The 15,727-nt window shown below is 48.8% G+C and overlaps 1 protein-coding gene across 10 annotated transcripts in view; it reads right to left on the reverse strand.

Annotated features, from left to right (window-relative positions):
* LOC144936532 (neuron navigator 2-like) overlaps positions 1 to 15,727 on the reverse strand; it is a 127,559-nt gene that overhangs the window by 24,958 nt on the left and 86,874 nt on the right. For 8 of the 10 annotated variants that reach the window (XM_078863712.1, XM_078863710.1, XM_078863713.1 and 5 more), the window contains 9 exons: positions 14,974 to 15,685; positions 13,530 to 14,294; positions 12,964 to 13,112; positions 8,964 to 9,149; positions 7,098 to 7,150; positions 5,097 to 5,120; positions 4,401 to 4,475; positions 1,725 to 1,808; positions 288 to 402 (listed from right to left, as the gene is read on the reverse strand). In XM_078863712.1, coding sequence (XP_078719838.1) covers positions 288 to 402; positions 1,725 to 1,808; positions 4,401 to 4,475; positions 5,097 to 5,120; positions 7,098 to 7,150; positions 8,964 to 9,149; positions 12,964 to 13,112; positions 13,530 to 14,294; positions 14,974 to 15,685 — 2,163 coding nt within the window. The remainder of the gene's footprint in view (positions 1 to 287; positions 403 to 1,724; positions 1,809 to 4,400; positions 4,476 to 5,096; positions 5,121 to 7,097; positions 7,151 to 8,963; positions 9,150 to 12,963; positions 13,113 to 13,529; positions 14,295 to 14,973; positions 15,686 to 15,727) is intronic. The other 2 variants (XM_078863711.1, XM_078863709.1) reach the window with 1 other exon arrangement.

Raw genomic sequence — 15,727 nt, forward strand, 5'->3', positions numbered from 1 at the left:
CCACGTGTAGCCAACCGTGCTGAAATGACAGTGGCGGGGGTACCGGACCAATGACTACGAATTGAAGGTCACACTTCGTATGTTGACAATGATGATAATCAAGAAAGTGACAATAGCGTTGGTGGTGGCAGTGGTGATAATTCAGTATATCACGAGACAGCATTTGCATCCAGTCCAATCCCGAACTTCAACAGCAGATTATTCTATCGCCGGTGAGTTTTTTTTTTTGCCAGGCCGCATTGTGGGGTTCTGTGGTTGTGTTGTTGCTCGACGGTGCGGCATGGCACCTGTGTTGCTCTGCTGTGTGGTGCTCAGCACGCCGCTCATCGCCTCCTGTGCCGCCATATTCTCCTTGGTGAGGTTGTCGATCATCTTCCGCAGCTCGCCGAGCTCCGAATCCTGCTGGGGCAGGGGGGGACACGGGGGGGGGGTGAGGGGAGCGGAGGGGGGCATGGGTCTCAGCCGTAGTCCGGTGACATTTGGCACATCCCATGCGCCACAGGACGAGTATTAAATTAAGGGCTGGCAAATAAATTAATGAGGCGTCTGATTGCCCTTGCGTTCCTACGCTGCGTGAAAATGTCACGACCGGCAAAGGGCGCAAAGGGTGCAAATGCGACTTACGTATGGCGGTGAAGAAAATTTCAGTTTTGCCACCGTTTACGCAAAGGTGTTGCATAACAATGCACGAGCCATTTTGTTTTTTTGTGATGCATGTCAAAGCTCTGAGAGCATTGCATTAATGTGCACTGAAGAGAATGTAGCGATGTTTTGATTAAGTGATCAAAATCAAGTCCAACGTTCAGGAGAAGTGCAACAAGGTGTGTGCGTGCGAGAATCGATTCTTTTCGATTCACATTCGCCAGGTGAATTTCTTCATGCAAAACCCTTGCATCTACTCCAAGCGGAGACAGATAGATTCAAATCACGTGTAAATTACATGTCATTTAAATACACGGAATTTAAATGTGTTCTCATTACATTTATAATTTATAAATGTTATATACATGATTCATTTCAAATTAATAGGTAATTTGGATTAGGGGAATTGGAAATGTATATATATATCTAATCACATTTCCAACCAGTGATTTTGTTCATAGTTTGCCCATCTCTGAATATATTTTTACTTTGTCTGTACGCGTGCGATGAAATAAGTCCGTGTGGATCGTTACATGGCAGTACCGCGAGAAGTGTCGGCGGCTTGGGGAAGGCCTACATCCAAGCAGTGGATTGACCATGGCTACTGTAAGTACATAGAACTTTTCAACACCAAACGTAGCCGACCGTGCTAATCAGAGGTGATGTCGATGACGATCATCATTATGACGATGTACGTTGAAGTTCTTTCGCACCATACATAGCCGACCGTGCTAATCAGAAGGTGATGTCGATGATATTGATGATTTCGATTTAAAGCTTTCGTGACTGCAGGGATTCATTTTCTTGGTTCTTTCGGTAAAGTCACGTAGAAGGGAAGTAATAAAATAATAAAATAATAAAAATAAAACATAATAAAATAATTCTCACGACGTTTCGGCCACAACGCAAGCAGCCGTCCTCAGGTGAAGACGGCTGCTTGCGTTGTGGCCGAAACGTCGTGAGAATAATTTTATTATGTTTTATTTTTATTATTTTATTATTTTATTACTTCCCTTCTACGTGACTTTACCGAAAGAACCAAGAAGATGATGTTGATGATGATGACGACAGCAATCACCCACCTTTTGCTCAGCGGACGCGGTCAGGTTCTGAAGTCGGCTCGTCATGCTGGTCAGGCTTTTTTCAAATGCTGCCACCAGGTTTGCCTGCAAGAGAAGCCGCCATCGTTCACCTCCATTCGCCGCCATCACCCCGCAATGTTTTATATCCACACTATGAGACCTCCTTTACCAGTGGCAAAATATAGTAATAGGTTTTTACCCTTTCAACTGGTACTGGTAAAGGAGGTCTCATAGTGTAAATGCTTACCCCGAGCTCTCAATACTCTGATAGTGCACTGTCTTTGAGTTGTACGCCTTTTGGCGTCATCTGGTCCAACACCAATGGAGACTAGGCTCTAAGAAAAGCTCTCTCGGGTGTGGACCAATCAACTTCAAGGACAGTGCATATCATTCTCATCATCGGAGTTGTTTTTTTTTGTTTGCATTTTGACTGCTTGTATTGTGGTTATTGCAAACATGATGCCTTGTATAAAGGTGTGAGTTTTTGTACCAGTTGAAAGGGTAAAAACCTATTACTATGTTTTATATCCACTCTATACGATATGAGAATCATTGGATTTGCGTAAGATCTAACCTGGAGATGCAACACATTTTTTTACATTTATTATATCCCTGTGTACCCGGGAAAGCCTCGACGAATCTCCATAACATATCATGCCTGTCTATGCAATGCAATGCAATACAAATTGGATTCATATAGCATTAAAATATAGCAGGGGCGCCACGGTGGTGAGATGTTAACTAACTCGCCTGGTATACAGGAGGTCGTGAGTTTGATCCCGACCCCTGATCCCTGACACCTGTATATTTCGAGTTTGTGTGTTTCTCTCCCCGTTGGTTGCATGGATTTTTCTCCAGCTTCTCCATTTTTCCTTCTACATTTGGAAACATGCTTTTAGGGTATATGTCTGCTATAAATGTCCACATGATGATAAGCCACTTCGTTGGGCTATCATTTGTGGCCAGGTCGCTTCTGAAATAGAGCTACATAGCTCAGTGGGCCTTATCTGGTAAAATTTTAAATAGTTTTAAATAGTTTTATTTTTCATTCGCATGCTATACCATGCCCCTGCCTTCACCAGCGTAAAGTATGGTCAAATAACTCCCAACACCGACCATGGCGTTGGAAGGCCCTCATCCAGCCGTGGTGTTAAGAGAAAAGGGCTCTACCTGTCCATGTACAGATACAACCGCATCTCAAGATGCTCGGCACATACATTTCTAAAGTCACCTGCCTCGTTCTATAATATTGGTATGCTTTCAACTCCACTGAGCAATGCGTATTAACATTGTCGATGTGGCTCATTGACGTCAGAACTGGTCTAGGGTTGCATAGCTTACACTAACATGACCAGGAAACACGAATCTCAGAGGGCTGTAGCCTGCCGGATTAAGTGCTCTTTCCTTTACGCGATTAAAACAAATCACATCTGACTTTTATGCGCTTATGCCACCGGCACAGGATCATTATTTGTGCGTCACTCACGAAAATGAAGTTGGGGCACGCCAGCCTCGGTTGTAACAAATTATAAATATATTTCAGCTACAACAAAGCACACCGTCGTCATCCACTCGTCAACAAGATGAAATGTCACTGCCAGATCTGCTTTCAGGTTGTGTGGGGTGTTGTCCAACGTTTCATCCTTTACAGCACACCCAAGAAAACCTACCACCATTGCAATGGGCTTAAGCAAAAACAACCTGCTGTTGGGGCCCAATGGAGAAGAGTATGTATATATGTAAGCCAAAGATCCCCTGTACGAGCCTTTAACAGACTGTTGGGGCAAGTGCTGTTTGCAAACACCTATGATGGCTGGCACAGCGCGCAAAGGGGTGGGTGGCCAACAACATGCCAGGCCGCCTGTCCCCATAGTGCTGATTTTTATACACCGTACCAGGTACTAATTTAAGGCTGAGGCGACCTAGGGGAGGCCCAGGACATGTTCAAATATTTGCCACTACACTTTGGTCGCCGGGTTCATAGCGAAGTGCGCTGGCCACTGTGCTACATATATAAATATATGCATACACACACACAGAGATGAATTTGGAATTTGTAAAAATAGCTTTGGTATTTTTAAGGATTTTTTTCAGATAATTTACTTTGTTGAATAGTTAATGTCTTCATGCTATCAAAAGTGACGTCACTCGACGCCACGTGACACCACTTTTGGTGGGCAAAACGTGTAAGTTTTGTAATAGTGATGATGTCACCTCTTCGGATTTAATCCAAAACGCAACAAAATGTTGGATCTGGTCCTGATTTGCAGATTTTACAAATTAATCAAAAAAATCTCGAACACATCCCCACTCTGTATGCAGAAATTGTGTGTGTTTGTGTGCGCGTGGAGTTAAACGTTGTGGGGAGTGGTAGCGCAGCGGTTAGCGGGCTGCGCTACGAACCGGGAAACCCGAGGTCGATTATCTGGACCGGTCCTGGGCCTCTACTAGGTCAACTCATCCTCAACTGACTACCTGGTGCGGTGTATCAACATCGCCACGAGGAAGACAAAGGCGTGGTGCTGGCCACCCACCCCCTGGTGTGCCGTGCCAGCCTTCATAAGGTGCTAGCTAATAGCACTTGCCTCAACAGTCTGTTACTGCGATACGGGGGATCTTTGTATTTTTTTCTGGAGTTAATGTCGTCTCGGTACAGCGGTGAGCGGCTTGACTCACGTTGGTGGAGAGCTGGCCGGTGAGCGTCGAGACTTTATCCTGCGACTGGTCGAGTTCCCTGCGCAGCGTCTCGATCTGATGGCACAAGGTGGCAGCAGAGACCGTTCTGACCATGGGGAAATTTCACGGCAGGCAGCTCACCCGCGAGACCAACAGCCAACGCGGAAGATTGTGCCCTCCTAGTGGGCACGTCATTCCGTTCGCGCTGCATTTTTTTTTTAGTGGACATCCAGTAAATATGTATTTACATGGCAAAATCAATGAATACCATCAAGGTGGTACTCTTCTGATCTACTCCGGACGGATGGTCGAGGTGATGCCAGGCATGGATTCGAACCCATGGCCGCTCAGCTGTGAGCCGTGCAAATTACAATTACACCGTCCGGCCAGATGTATCGTAGAATCTATTTCCAATATCTCCACAATGAAATGTAAATTCAAATGAGCACTTTACCACCACATAAGCAACACCCATGTGACACACATATGGCTGGAAAAGTTGAATGTCAATGAATGATTTCATGAAGACAAATACATTCCCATGTTTTGTAACTGGGCGAGAATCCCAGAGAATGGAAACAGACGCTTTATAGTGCAGTTGACATGCAGGCTCAGACTGATGCCAGAGATGCAAGAAAAAGAGAAGTGTGTTGTTATTCATGCTTTGACGAAAATCTCCACTTCGATGACACCTACCTCACTCTGAGATTTTTCATCCGGCTGTTAGAAAACAAAGTCAGTGAGTGTTGCCAAAGGGTACAAGACGTTCACAACCACAGCAAGTGAGTGTCGGTTGAGTCAGAGCTGGCTTGAGGATGACGCTTCCTGCGAGACCGAACTGAGCCCCGGTCACAGCCAGGGGGCTCTCTCTCTATCTCTCGATGTGGGGGGGGGGGGGGCTTACAAAATTGCAGTTGCGGCATTTAGCCACTCAAAGTTTGCCCCGCTCCCCCAGCCCCTGCCCAACAACTCCACCAAAAGCCAGCTCTGTTCAAGAATCAAGTAATATGCATTCCAGCGGAAGCCGAACGTGACGTATAAGCAAAACAAGCTGAACCAACGCTCGACTTATGAAATGCGCTTGAGTTGTTGGTGGTCAATTCAGTTTCGGTGTGTCCCTGCACCCTTCGGGCTGATTAATCAAGGTAGACTGAATCAGGGTGAAGCTCTGGTCTTGTAGACGGGAGTTGTAACTTCACAATCAAGTGGCAGAGTGGGAGGATCCGGAGTACCCAGAGAAAACCCACCACGCATACGAGGGGATAGCACACAAAGCTCCACACAGATGGATTTAAGAATAATGTTGTTACACTAGCATCTCCTGACCAACTTACGGGCAAACACAGTGAAGGGTTTTTACAAATCCCCATGAGAGCCATCAACCCTTGCCTCCAAAGCACTGGATTCACAGGAAAGCGCCACCACGTCAGGAAAAATAAACTTCCGCTAAAGTGAACGCATTGGCGAGGTAGCCCGGTGGCTCAGAGGTCAGAGGTCAGAGCTGAGCTGGCACCGCTGAGATCTAGATTCCACCAATGAATGCACCGAAAAGAAATAACCATCCAATTAACGTTTGGTTCCTCACTTAATTTGGTGACATTCCAGCTCTGAGACGTCACAATATCGGTTTGATTGTCACGCAACGAACATTGCTCTCAGTGGCGGAGAGTGTTGGAAAAGGCGACCTCCTACTGTTGGGTTGATCTCTAACGTGAAGGGTTTCACTGCTCTGTGAATACTTTTCCCTTGTGACATTACGTACAATCTAGATAAAACCCAGGGGAGGAAATCATAGAACAAATGGGTGACCCAACCACTGATTAACCACCTATCGTCCTGCCAATGAAAATTGAGGATTTTTCAAGCAAAAGGCATATTCTCTATTGTCTTGCCAGACAGCTGGGGTAAGAATGAACAATTGGTGTGCAGGGCACGTTCAAGTCACGCGTTAAACCCAATTGATTGCCAGACATGGGGAACTAAATCAATGGGTGTTGTGAGAAGTGATGGTTATAAATCACAAGGTCTAGACAGCGTCTTACTCATATTATCTTTGGTACGATAATTATTGCAAGCACAGGGTAGAGCGAAAGCATCTCAATATTTCAGAGAAAACCGACACGAGCTGGCATTTAGGTAATGAGACCAATTGCAATTATCAAGAGTGATAAATTAATGGAATTAGCAAAAGCTTTGAGTGCATGCTAAATGAGGCTACGACTGGTACGCACACTTGCCCACCGGTCTGCGCCATCGTGTTTTACCAATCTAAAGCAAATAATTGGCGAGGCTTGTCCGTCACTTGAATAATACAACGAAGGGCAGTTGGGAATACAATCATTCGTGACAAAAAACGAATTCGATGCACAACAGCCTTTCAGTAACCAATTGAGACGTTACAACGGTGCGCCCCAACTTATTGCCACGAGCATTGTCCGTCACTAATTTCACGCACGAATTGAGACACATCGGCAGTCGGAGTGTGGAAGGAGAAAAAAAAGACAGACCGGAGGAAGTTGTGGGGAGACCACAAAAAATTTGAAAACGCGAAGCCAGAAGTAAACGTTGTTACTCGCATTAATTTGGGAAGCACAAAGCCATTACCTGTTAGCGGTTAGCACGAGGGTGCTGCACTCGCAGTGCGGGGCGAACGGACAACGCAAATGAAGCGCGAGACATTAGCGCAGCAGCACTCACCACGGAGTAGATGGACGATGTGCAGGAGGCCAGTGAGAGGACAGACCCGTGAACTGCAGGGCACAAGGGTCGGCGTTTAACAACCATGCTTCAAATGTAGACGTTCAGGACGCTGCTATTACCGCCTCTGATACTGATAGCAGCGCTTTCAATACTACACATTAATGCTACAAAATACGACGTTTATCAATAATACTGCGTTCAAAGAAAATGCAGTATATATGAGTTATAGGCTGTGTCTTGGACAACATATGGACACTACGTTACTACAGCTATTACTTAAGGTGTTGCTCCTACAACAATGCAATAAATGCGGTAGAGACATAAACACACAATGACCCCATGAAATATTACATGTTTGTGCATCAGTGTCTATAACCCAAAAAATATACATTTTTTTTAATGCTAATGCTTACTAATATAATGCTTATTAAAGTAAATATCCACATTTGTATTTATCTCTCCAGATAAAATATGAATAAAGACATTCTATCATGCCATCCAGATGTGTAATTTATATAAAAATAATAAAAAAATAAACTGTATTTTTCTCACCTCATTGCTACTTGCAAACAATGTTTTAAACTCATTGTAAATGTTATTATGGCAAGACTGATCCCTGCCATAGTAACGTGGAATTTATACTTCTTGGCACTGGGTCACCAGTGAAAAGAAACATCGCCACAGTGTTGCTATTTGAATATAAATTTCACTTCATTAATAAACAAAGTTGACACGCCAGCTATTTGTCCATCCATTGATGGAAGGAGCCCTTCCCTGCCCGTCATGAATATGTAGAGATGTAATATCAAAGATAATTGAGTAATGATGGGTCTGAGAGGGGGTAGCCTGCAGCCACGTACACAATGGGCAACATGTGTACGGGTAGTTGATGGGTGGATTGGATAATTGGAAATTAACCCAGAGCGCAGGACCACGATCGCGGGGGTCTTCTGATGCCGAGGTTGTTAGCTACTCTGGCTCTTATCATCGTGGTGGAAGTAAAGAATAATATTATCCATAATACAGGTTTTTAGAGTTAGATTGCTAAAATATATAAATGTGTCGTTAAACCCGCCACCACCCAACACAGCCAACTAGTAAGGTTTGTCACGGAAGCAGAACATGCCAATTCGTTACTAGTACAGCACACCGGTGTGTTGGAGAGCAAATCCACAAACATTTGCAATCTGAGTGCAAATCCACAAACATTTGCAATCTGAGTACTCCAACACACCGGTGTGCTGTACTAGTAACAAATTGGCATGTTCTGTTTCCGTGACAAACCTTACTAATTGGCTGTGTCGGGTGGTGGTGAGTTTAAGGACACATTCATATTTACGCAATCTAACCCAAAAAAAACTAAATTATGGATGCTATTGGTCGTGAAAGCCTACGTGTTAAACCAAAGAATAATAGTAAGAAATGCGAGAGACAACGAGGACATTCGCTGCAGTGACTTCTTCACCAAGACATTCATACTTCTCTCTTCCCAAATCTAGGACTGCCTCTCCATCAGAGGTCGCAATCGGGTACCCGATACCCGTACCCTACCCGATAACCGGCTACCCATACCCGGCCGGGTACGGGTACGGGTAGGCCGTGAGTCACTGGTGAGTAACCGTTTGTCACTCATTTCCCAACGTCTTGTCTCTTCTCACAATTCAAGTTCCTAGAATCAACCCACCCGCGCCTGGAACATGACTTCATCCCAGAGGTCGCAATCGGGTACCCGATACCCGTACCCTACCCGTACCCGGCCGGGTACGGGTAGCCGGGCATCGGGTACGGGTAGGGTACGGGTACCCGTTTGCGACCCGCCACCACCTCCCACTCGCAGTGGCCACAAGAGGGCAGTGCACGCACGCTGCTCGGTGCAGTCGCGGAACGAGGTGGAGCGGCTCAGAGCCTTGGGTCGTCCGTCCAGGGAGGCGGCGCTCAGCCGCTTGGCCGGTCCCTCTCGGCCCAGCTGCTCGAAGGAGCCCTGGGGCCCCAGCAAGCGCGGAGACGGTGGCGGACTTGCCGGAGGCGGGCTGGCGAGGCTCGGGCTCACTGGAACGGAGACACAAAAAAAACACAAAGGACAGTTCCATTAGTCGTATGCACGTGTGCATGTTGAGCTTCTTTCGCACACCGTACGTAGCCGACCGTGCTAATCGTTGCACGCACTGAATGTTTCCCGTGTCGCTGGTTATGCTAAAGTGGGACCTTTTTTAAATCCTTTATATTAAGTTCACTTGCTTGCTTGCTTGCGCGCTTACGACCGTGCAAATCTTTCAGTCGTTTTTTAACCCACTTACCGTGATCCAATCGAGCTGACATTTTGCACACAGACTCGTTGTGCGCGACAATTTATTTTCGTGAAAAATTTTTTCCTAAATTTTTCACTTTTTAGGGGGAAAATAATTTCATATTTAATTTAAAATACCAATGTGATAAAAATGAAACTCTTACTCAAGAAAAACAGAAATGAATAATAAAATAAAACCGATGCCACGCATATAAAGGATTTTTTTGCCAGTATCAAAAACAAATAAGGTCCGGTCCCATGGTATAGCTGCTCACCCCAAGCTACAAATGCTGTGATACGTGCATTGCCTTTGCAGTGTTCGCCTTTTGGCATTCTCTGACCCTGGGGAGACTTGGTCTTAGAGAAGGCTGTCTCTGGTGTAGGCCAATCAGTTCCAAAGAAAAATACAATAAAATAAGTATAACCCGTAAAAACAAAGTTTTTCACTATAAATCCTTTATATGCGTGGCAGCGAACTTAATATAAAGGATTTAAAAATATATTCGCCTGTGGAGGACGCGGGGATCGATCCCGCGACCTTTGGCATGGGAAGCGAGGGCGCTACCAACTGCGCTACTCCGCCACGGCCTGTGGAGGGGTTACGCTCTGGGCTCTTATACTGTGACGTTCAGCCAAAGCCATGAATGAGTTCTATTTGAATATATGTAAAATAATTTTTTTTGCCTAAAAAGTGTAAAATTTTGGGAATTTTTTTTCACAAACATTAATTGTCTCGCACAACGAGTCTGTGTGGAAAATGTCAGCTCGATTGGATCACGGGAAGTGGGTTAAAAAACGAGCGAAAAATTTGCACGGTCGTAAGCAAGCAAGCAAGCACGCAAGCAAGCAAGCACGCAAGCAAGCAAGCAAGCGAACTTAATATAAAGGATTTAAAAAGTAAAAAAAACTACGACGTTTCGATCGCAACACAAGCATTCGTCTTCCTGTTGCGATCGAAACATAGTTTTTGGTTATTTTTTGTTATTTTCTTTGAACCAATCTACGTGACTTTACCGAAAGACCCAAAGAATATGAATTACTGCAGTCACGAAAGCTTTAAGTAAAACATTATCAGAGCATGTTTTAACATGTAGGCTTTCGCGACCAATATCCATTATACAGGTTTTTAGGGTTAGATCGCGTAAATATATAAATGTGTCGTTAAACCCGCCACCACCCGACACAGCCAATCAGTAAGGTTTGTCACGTTAACAGAACGTGGCCAATTCGTCACGAGTACAGCACACCGGTGTGTTGGAGAGCAAAGCCACAACATTTACGATCTGAGTACGACGTTTCGCCAGTAATTACAACTGTATTATAGAGCATGTTTTATTTGCATGTTCAACACAAGTAGGTTTGGTTAATGTAGACTTGATTCCTTGCAAAATGTATATATTTGGTGTTTGAACATCTTAATAGCTATTATTATTTTTCAGACTATGCGCAAGTAGGTTAACCAGGCCTGTATCCACAGCGACAGTGAGAGGTTTTTGCGGATGTCGTGTTCCGGGAGTGGAATTACCGTATTTTCTGGGTCACCGACCCAAATATAGAGATATTCGATAAAATGGCCATTTTGAACAAAATGACCTTTTTATTAAACAAAAACATATTGCTACCACAGTGCCCTTGCTATGCCAATATACTTGTGATCTCGAGATTAAATTCTCTTGGAAAATCACTGGGAATTTTGCACCTTAAGTGGTACCAGACCAAACCCCCTTTGGCTCATGGGCGAAGACTGACCCAACTGAAATTGAGCGAGCCACCTATTAAAGCTGGCAGAGCAAGAGGGGGTGGCGGTGGTGTGGTCAGAATCATCGCTTGCCACCTTTTGTCTCCCTTGCAAAGGTGCAGTTACACCCTGCACAAAGTAATAAATAATTCGAAGCCGAGTTGACCTCTGGGAGGCACATGGCATAATTAGTTAATTACGTAATCAGTAACTGGGAATGGAACCCAGATCACCAGCTTCATAGCACAATGCGCTGGAACGCGAACACATACATACACACGCCATACATAATACAGAATACATGGAATTCGCTCGCACACACACATTCACAACCATACACAATTACAAAAATCCCCCATACAGTCTGTAACATACTGTTGTGAAAAGTGCTGTTAGTGAGCACCTACGAAGGTCGACACAGCGCACGAGGGGGTGGGTGGCCAATACCACGCCCGGCCGCCTTTGTATCTCCAGTGACGATATTTACACATCACACCAGGCACTCATTTGAGGCTGAGTCGACCGAGGGGAGGCCCAGGACCGGTCAGATATTTGTCACCGGTTTTGGCCGTGAGCAGGAATCGAACTCTGGTGGTCAGGTTTGTAGCGCAGCGCGCTAGCTGCTACACTACCGCCCCCTCCCACATCCAGACACCAAAGACAAATATTCCCCCTGTGTAGCCTCTAACAGACTGTAGGGCAAGTGCTGTTAGTAACGAGTAGCACCTATGAAGGATGGCACTGTGGCACACGAGGGGGTGGGTGGCCAGCACCATGCCCGGACATCCATACATACACATCTACAGACATGCACACACGCGGCACGCGCGCAATCATATGAGCGGCACAGTCAAGGTCAACGCCAGTGGTTGCTCCCATGGCTGAGATCCCAGCACGACCCAATAATTGGTGGTGGTGAAGCCCCCACTCACCGTGTGGGCTGGCAGGCGAGGAAACTAAACGCTGGGGGGTACACGGTGACTCATAACGTGGCATGCTCAAATTTTCCAAAATTTTCAACGGCCCAGGGCAGTGCGGGGATTCTGGGAAAGTGTCACAAGGCCAAGCTCGGCACTGCTCAAGTCAACGTGGGCACGGGGGCCTCTCCTCTTTTGCAGGGCTGCTAGCTCAACACTATTCCACTCTTAAATACAGTGCAAGTGATAAGAAAGTGGCTTTGAAATAAAAGATGTACAAATTTAAATAATTGAAAAAAAAAACATCCCAAATGCATCATTAACACTGCTTCGTACTTGAATGTTTGTCATGCAAAACAGTGATAAAGAAAAATACAAGAATAAAACTAAATATTTTGAATTCTCAAAATACCATTCTGCATCAATCATGGGGGATGTTTAACTATACTTCACAATACTGATCATGGCAGTTCGGTGAAGGAGTGTTCCAGGACTAATTCACAAATCACTGCTGCTTTTAGCCTTGCCCGGGATTCTAACTCGGGTTTTTTCCATGTTCGCAGCAGAGCGCTAACCAATGCACCATTGCTCCCCCCATACAGTAAAAGTCTACCATGTCAACTGATGACCATAACTTAAAACAAAACGAGAGCTATTACTCACGTGGGGATATGTAGCGACACCGCATCTCTTTCCCTTAAAAATCTTTTATTTTCCTGTTTGTTTCTAACTGGCGATTATATGCACCACCCGATGAGTCACGTTGGTGTGGGGGGACCCCGCCGTTCCATCGTCGCACGCAATCCACATATTTTTGTACGAGCGGTGCATGATGATTTTCGACGAGTTGCTATAGACCCGAGGCTTGAGCCTGGCCGCTGAACGGGGGGGGGGGGGGGGGGGGGGGCAGAAATCTGGCACCTGGTAGCTGGTAGCGCGAGGCGAGCGAGCTCAGGCTGGGCAGCGGGGCGAGGGACAGGGAGTCGGGGCTGTCGCACAGTCCCAGCACGGAGTGACACCTCTGCTGCTCCGCAATCTCCTCCGAGCTCCTCCCGTACGCCATGCCATACCTTGAACGAGTGCGCGCAAGAAACAGTTGGTTCCATATATAGATCAGTTTAACACGTAGGCTTTCGCGATCAATATTTAAAAAAATTGGGGTTAGATTGCGAAAATAAAAATGTGTCGTTAAACCCGTCCACCACCTGACACAGCCAATTAGAAAAGTTTGTCACATAAACAAAACGTGCAAATTAGTTACTACTTCAGCACACCCATATATATATGTCAAGCCATGTATTAGGCATGAAGTGGTGGAGGGGATTGTACACCGCACTTCGAACACAGCGATCCGAGTTCAAATTCGGCCACGGCGAACATCATTGTCGTGCGATATACAAACCAAAAGGCACTCACAAACACACACGCAGCATGTGCACGCACACACATACAACGCATTCACGTTCAGTGGAACCGTCAACACTCACCTCTCGAGCAGTGACTTCCCAGCCACCGCTTTCGACGGGGACCCTTGGCTGCCACCGCCAACGCCGCCGCCGCCACCGCCGTCGATCCCCATCTCGGTGGCCGCAGCCGGGTGGAGCAGCGGCGCGGCCTTGGGGTCCCGAGTGCCGTGCGCCGCCGGGTGTGTGGGCGAGCCGTACGACGTGGGCGACGCGTAGTGGACCGGCGAGCCGCGGAGACTCGCCGGGCGCCCCTCGGCGTGGCCCCCGCCGAACGCCGCGGCGGCCGGGGGGGGCCCCAGCGACTCGCAGCTGGTGTTGCGGCTGCAGCCGAGCGACGTGTAGCTGGGGCCGCCCTTGGGGTAGGGGCTCGCGGACGCGGCGGGCGCGTGGCAGCACGAGTCGGCGGACTTGACCGACGCCGGGCTCATCGGCGGAGACTCGGGCGCGCCGAAGTCGGACGCCGGCGGCAGGAGGAGCAAGGGGGAGTAGTCGAAGTCTCGCGCCGCGATGGCGGCGGCGGTGGCGGACGAGGAGGAGGAGGAGGAGGAAGGGGGTGGAACGTCCCGTAGGGAGGAGACGGTATCGGTGGCGGCCGCGTGCATGGGGCTGCCGTTGCCGCTGTCGGGAGCTCGGCCCTCGCTCGAGGTGGCCACGGTGCCGCCGCCGCTCAGCTGCCTGCGCATCGACAGGGCCGGGGTTTTGGGCTGCTGCTGCTGCTGCCCGACCGAGGCTTTGGCCGCCGACTCTGCTGCCGACGCCTTTCCCTTGGATTTGTAGCCGAACGACCTGCACAGTGGGAGAGGTGTCGGTTAATCTGACGGGCACCCTAAATGATGGGAAATGCAGAAGGCAGAAATGTGTGCCTAGGTTGGAGCAGTGGTGTAGCATGGTAGCCTGAAGCCTTGATCCCTCCACACACACATGTACACACAGAAAGACAAAGACCTCCCATATAGCCTTTAACAGACTATTAGGGCAAGTGCTGTTAGCGAGTAGCACCTTTGAAGGCCGGCACGGCACACGAGGGGGTGGGTTGGTGGCCAGCACCACGCCAGGCCGCCTTTGTTTCCCAAGTGGTGATGCTTACACGCCACACCAGGTACTCATATGAGGCTAAGTCGACCTAGGGGAGGCCCATGACCGGTTCAAATAATCGTCACTGGTGTTGGTGTCTGTAAGCGGGAATCGAACCCTGGCCGCCAGGTTCGTAACGCGATGCGCCGACCGGTAATCGACCGCTCCCCATGCACGCACATACGACCACAAGAGTGAGAACAGCTGCCATTTGCCGCTTAGTGACAGTGCCGTCGAAATATCGCCCGTGCCAGGCTAGGCGTGCTCTGAGGCCGCGCGAAGTGTCGAAGGCTCGCCGTCAGGAGGTCATGGGACAGACCCAAGTGCCGTCGGCTAACCCGTCGCACGCACACACGGAGACAGCGAAAGCCACCGACTGAGCCCGACGCACATGCGGGACGCGGGCGAGCTGACGCCGGAGTAGGACAGCTCCTGCTGGTGCGATCCCGGGTGGAACCCCGCGCGCCCGCCGAGCTTCGCCTCCCTGGACACGGCGCACTCCGTGTCGGCGAGCATCGCCTTCTCGCGGTCCGTCTGGTTCGTGAGCGACGTCACCGACCCGCCGAGCGTGAACTTGGCCGCCTCCTTCAGCGTCGTCCCGCCCGCGGCGCCGGCTGCCCTGCCGCCGGCGCCGCCGCCACCGACGCTCATCTCCCCCGTGTAGCGGCTCTTGCCGTACGCCGACTTGGCGGGCCGCGGCAGGCTGCGGTACTGCGGGCTAGCGCGCGCGTTCATCAGCCCCATCTGCTCCGTGACCGGCGTGCTCTCCAGGCTGATCTTCCTCCCGGCCGCGCTACCGCCGCCGCCGCGGCTCAGCGTCCCGCCAAGCCCGCCGGACCGGGCCGTGGGGATTTTTCCGACGGTCGCCGAGCCGCTCCGGATCGTGGCGCCGCTGGCCGTCACCATCGCTCCGCTGGCGCCCGAGCCGGGCTTGCGGATGCCAGTGGCGGTCATGCCGATGGGACGCGCGAGGCCGGAGGGTGGCTTGCGAGTGTCGTCGCCGCCCAGCACGCTGCGGCCCGCGTCGGACACGGCCCGCTGGATGCGGACGGGCTTGGGGGACATGAGCCGCTTCTCGGACGCTTTGGCATCGTCCGTTTTACCTGCAAACACGGACGAACCGAGTTAAAATTCGTTCCCACGTT

The sequence above is a fragment of the Lampetra fluviatilis genome, chromosome 16 (assembly GCF_964198595.1).
Source record: "Lampetra fluviatilis chromosome 16, kcLamFluv1.1, whole genome shotgun sequence".
Lineage (NCBI taxonomy): Eukaryota > Metazoa > Chordata > Hyperoartia > Petromyzontiformes > Petromyzontidae > Lampetra > Lampetra fluviatilis.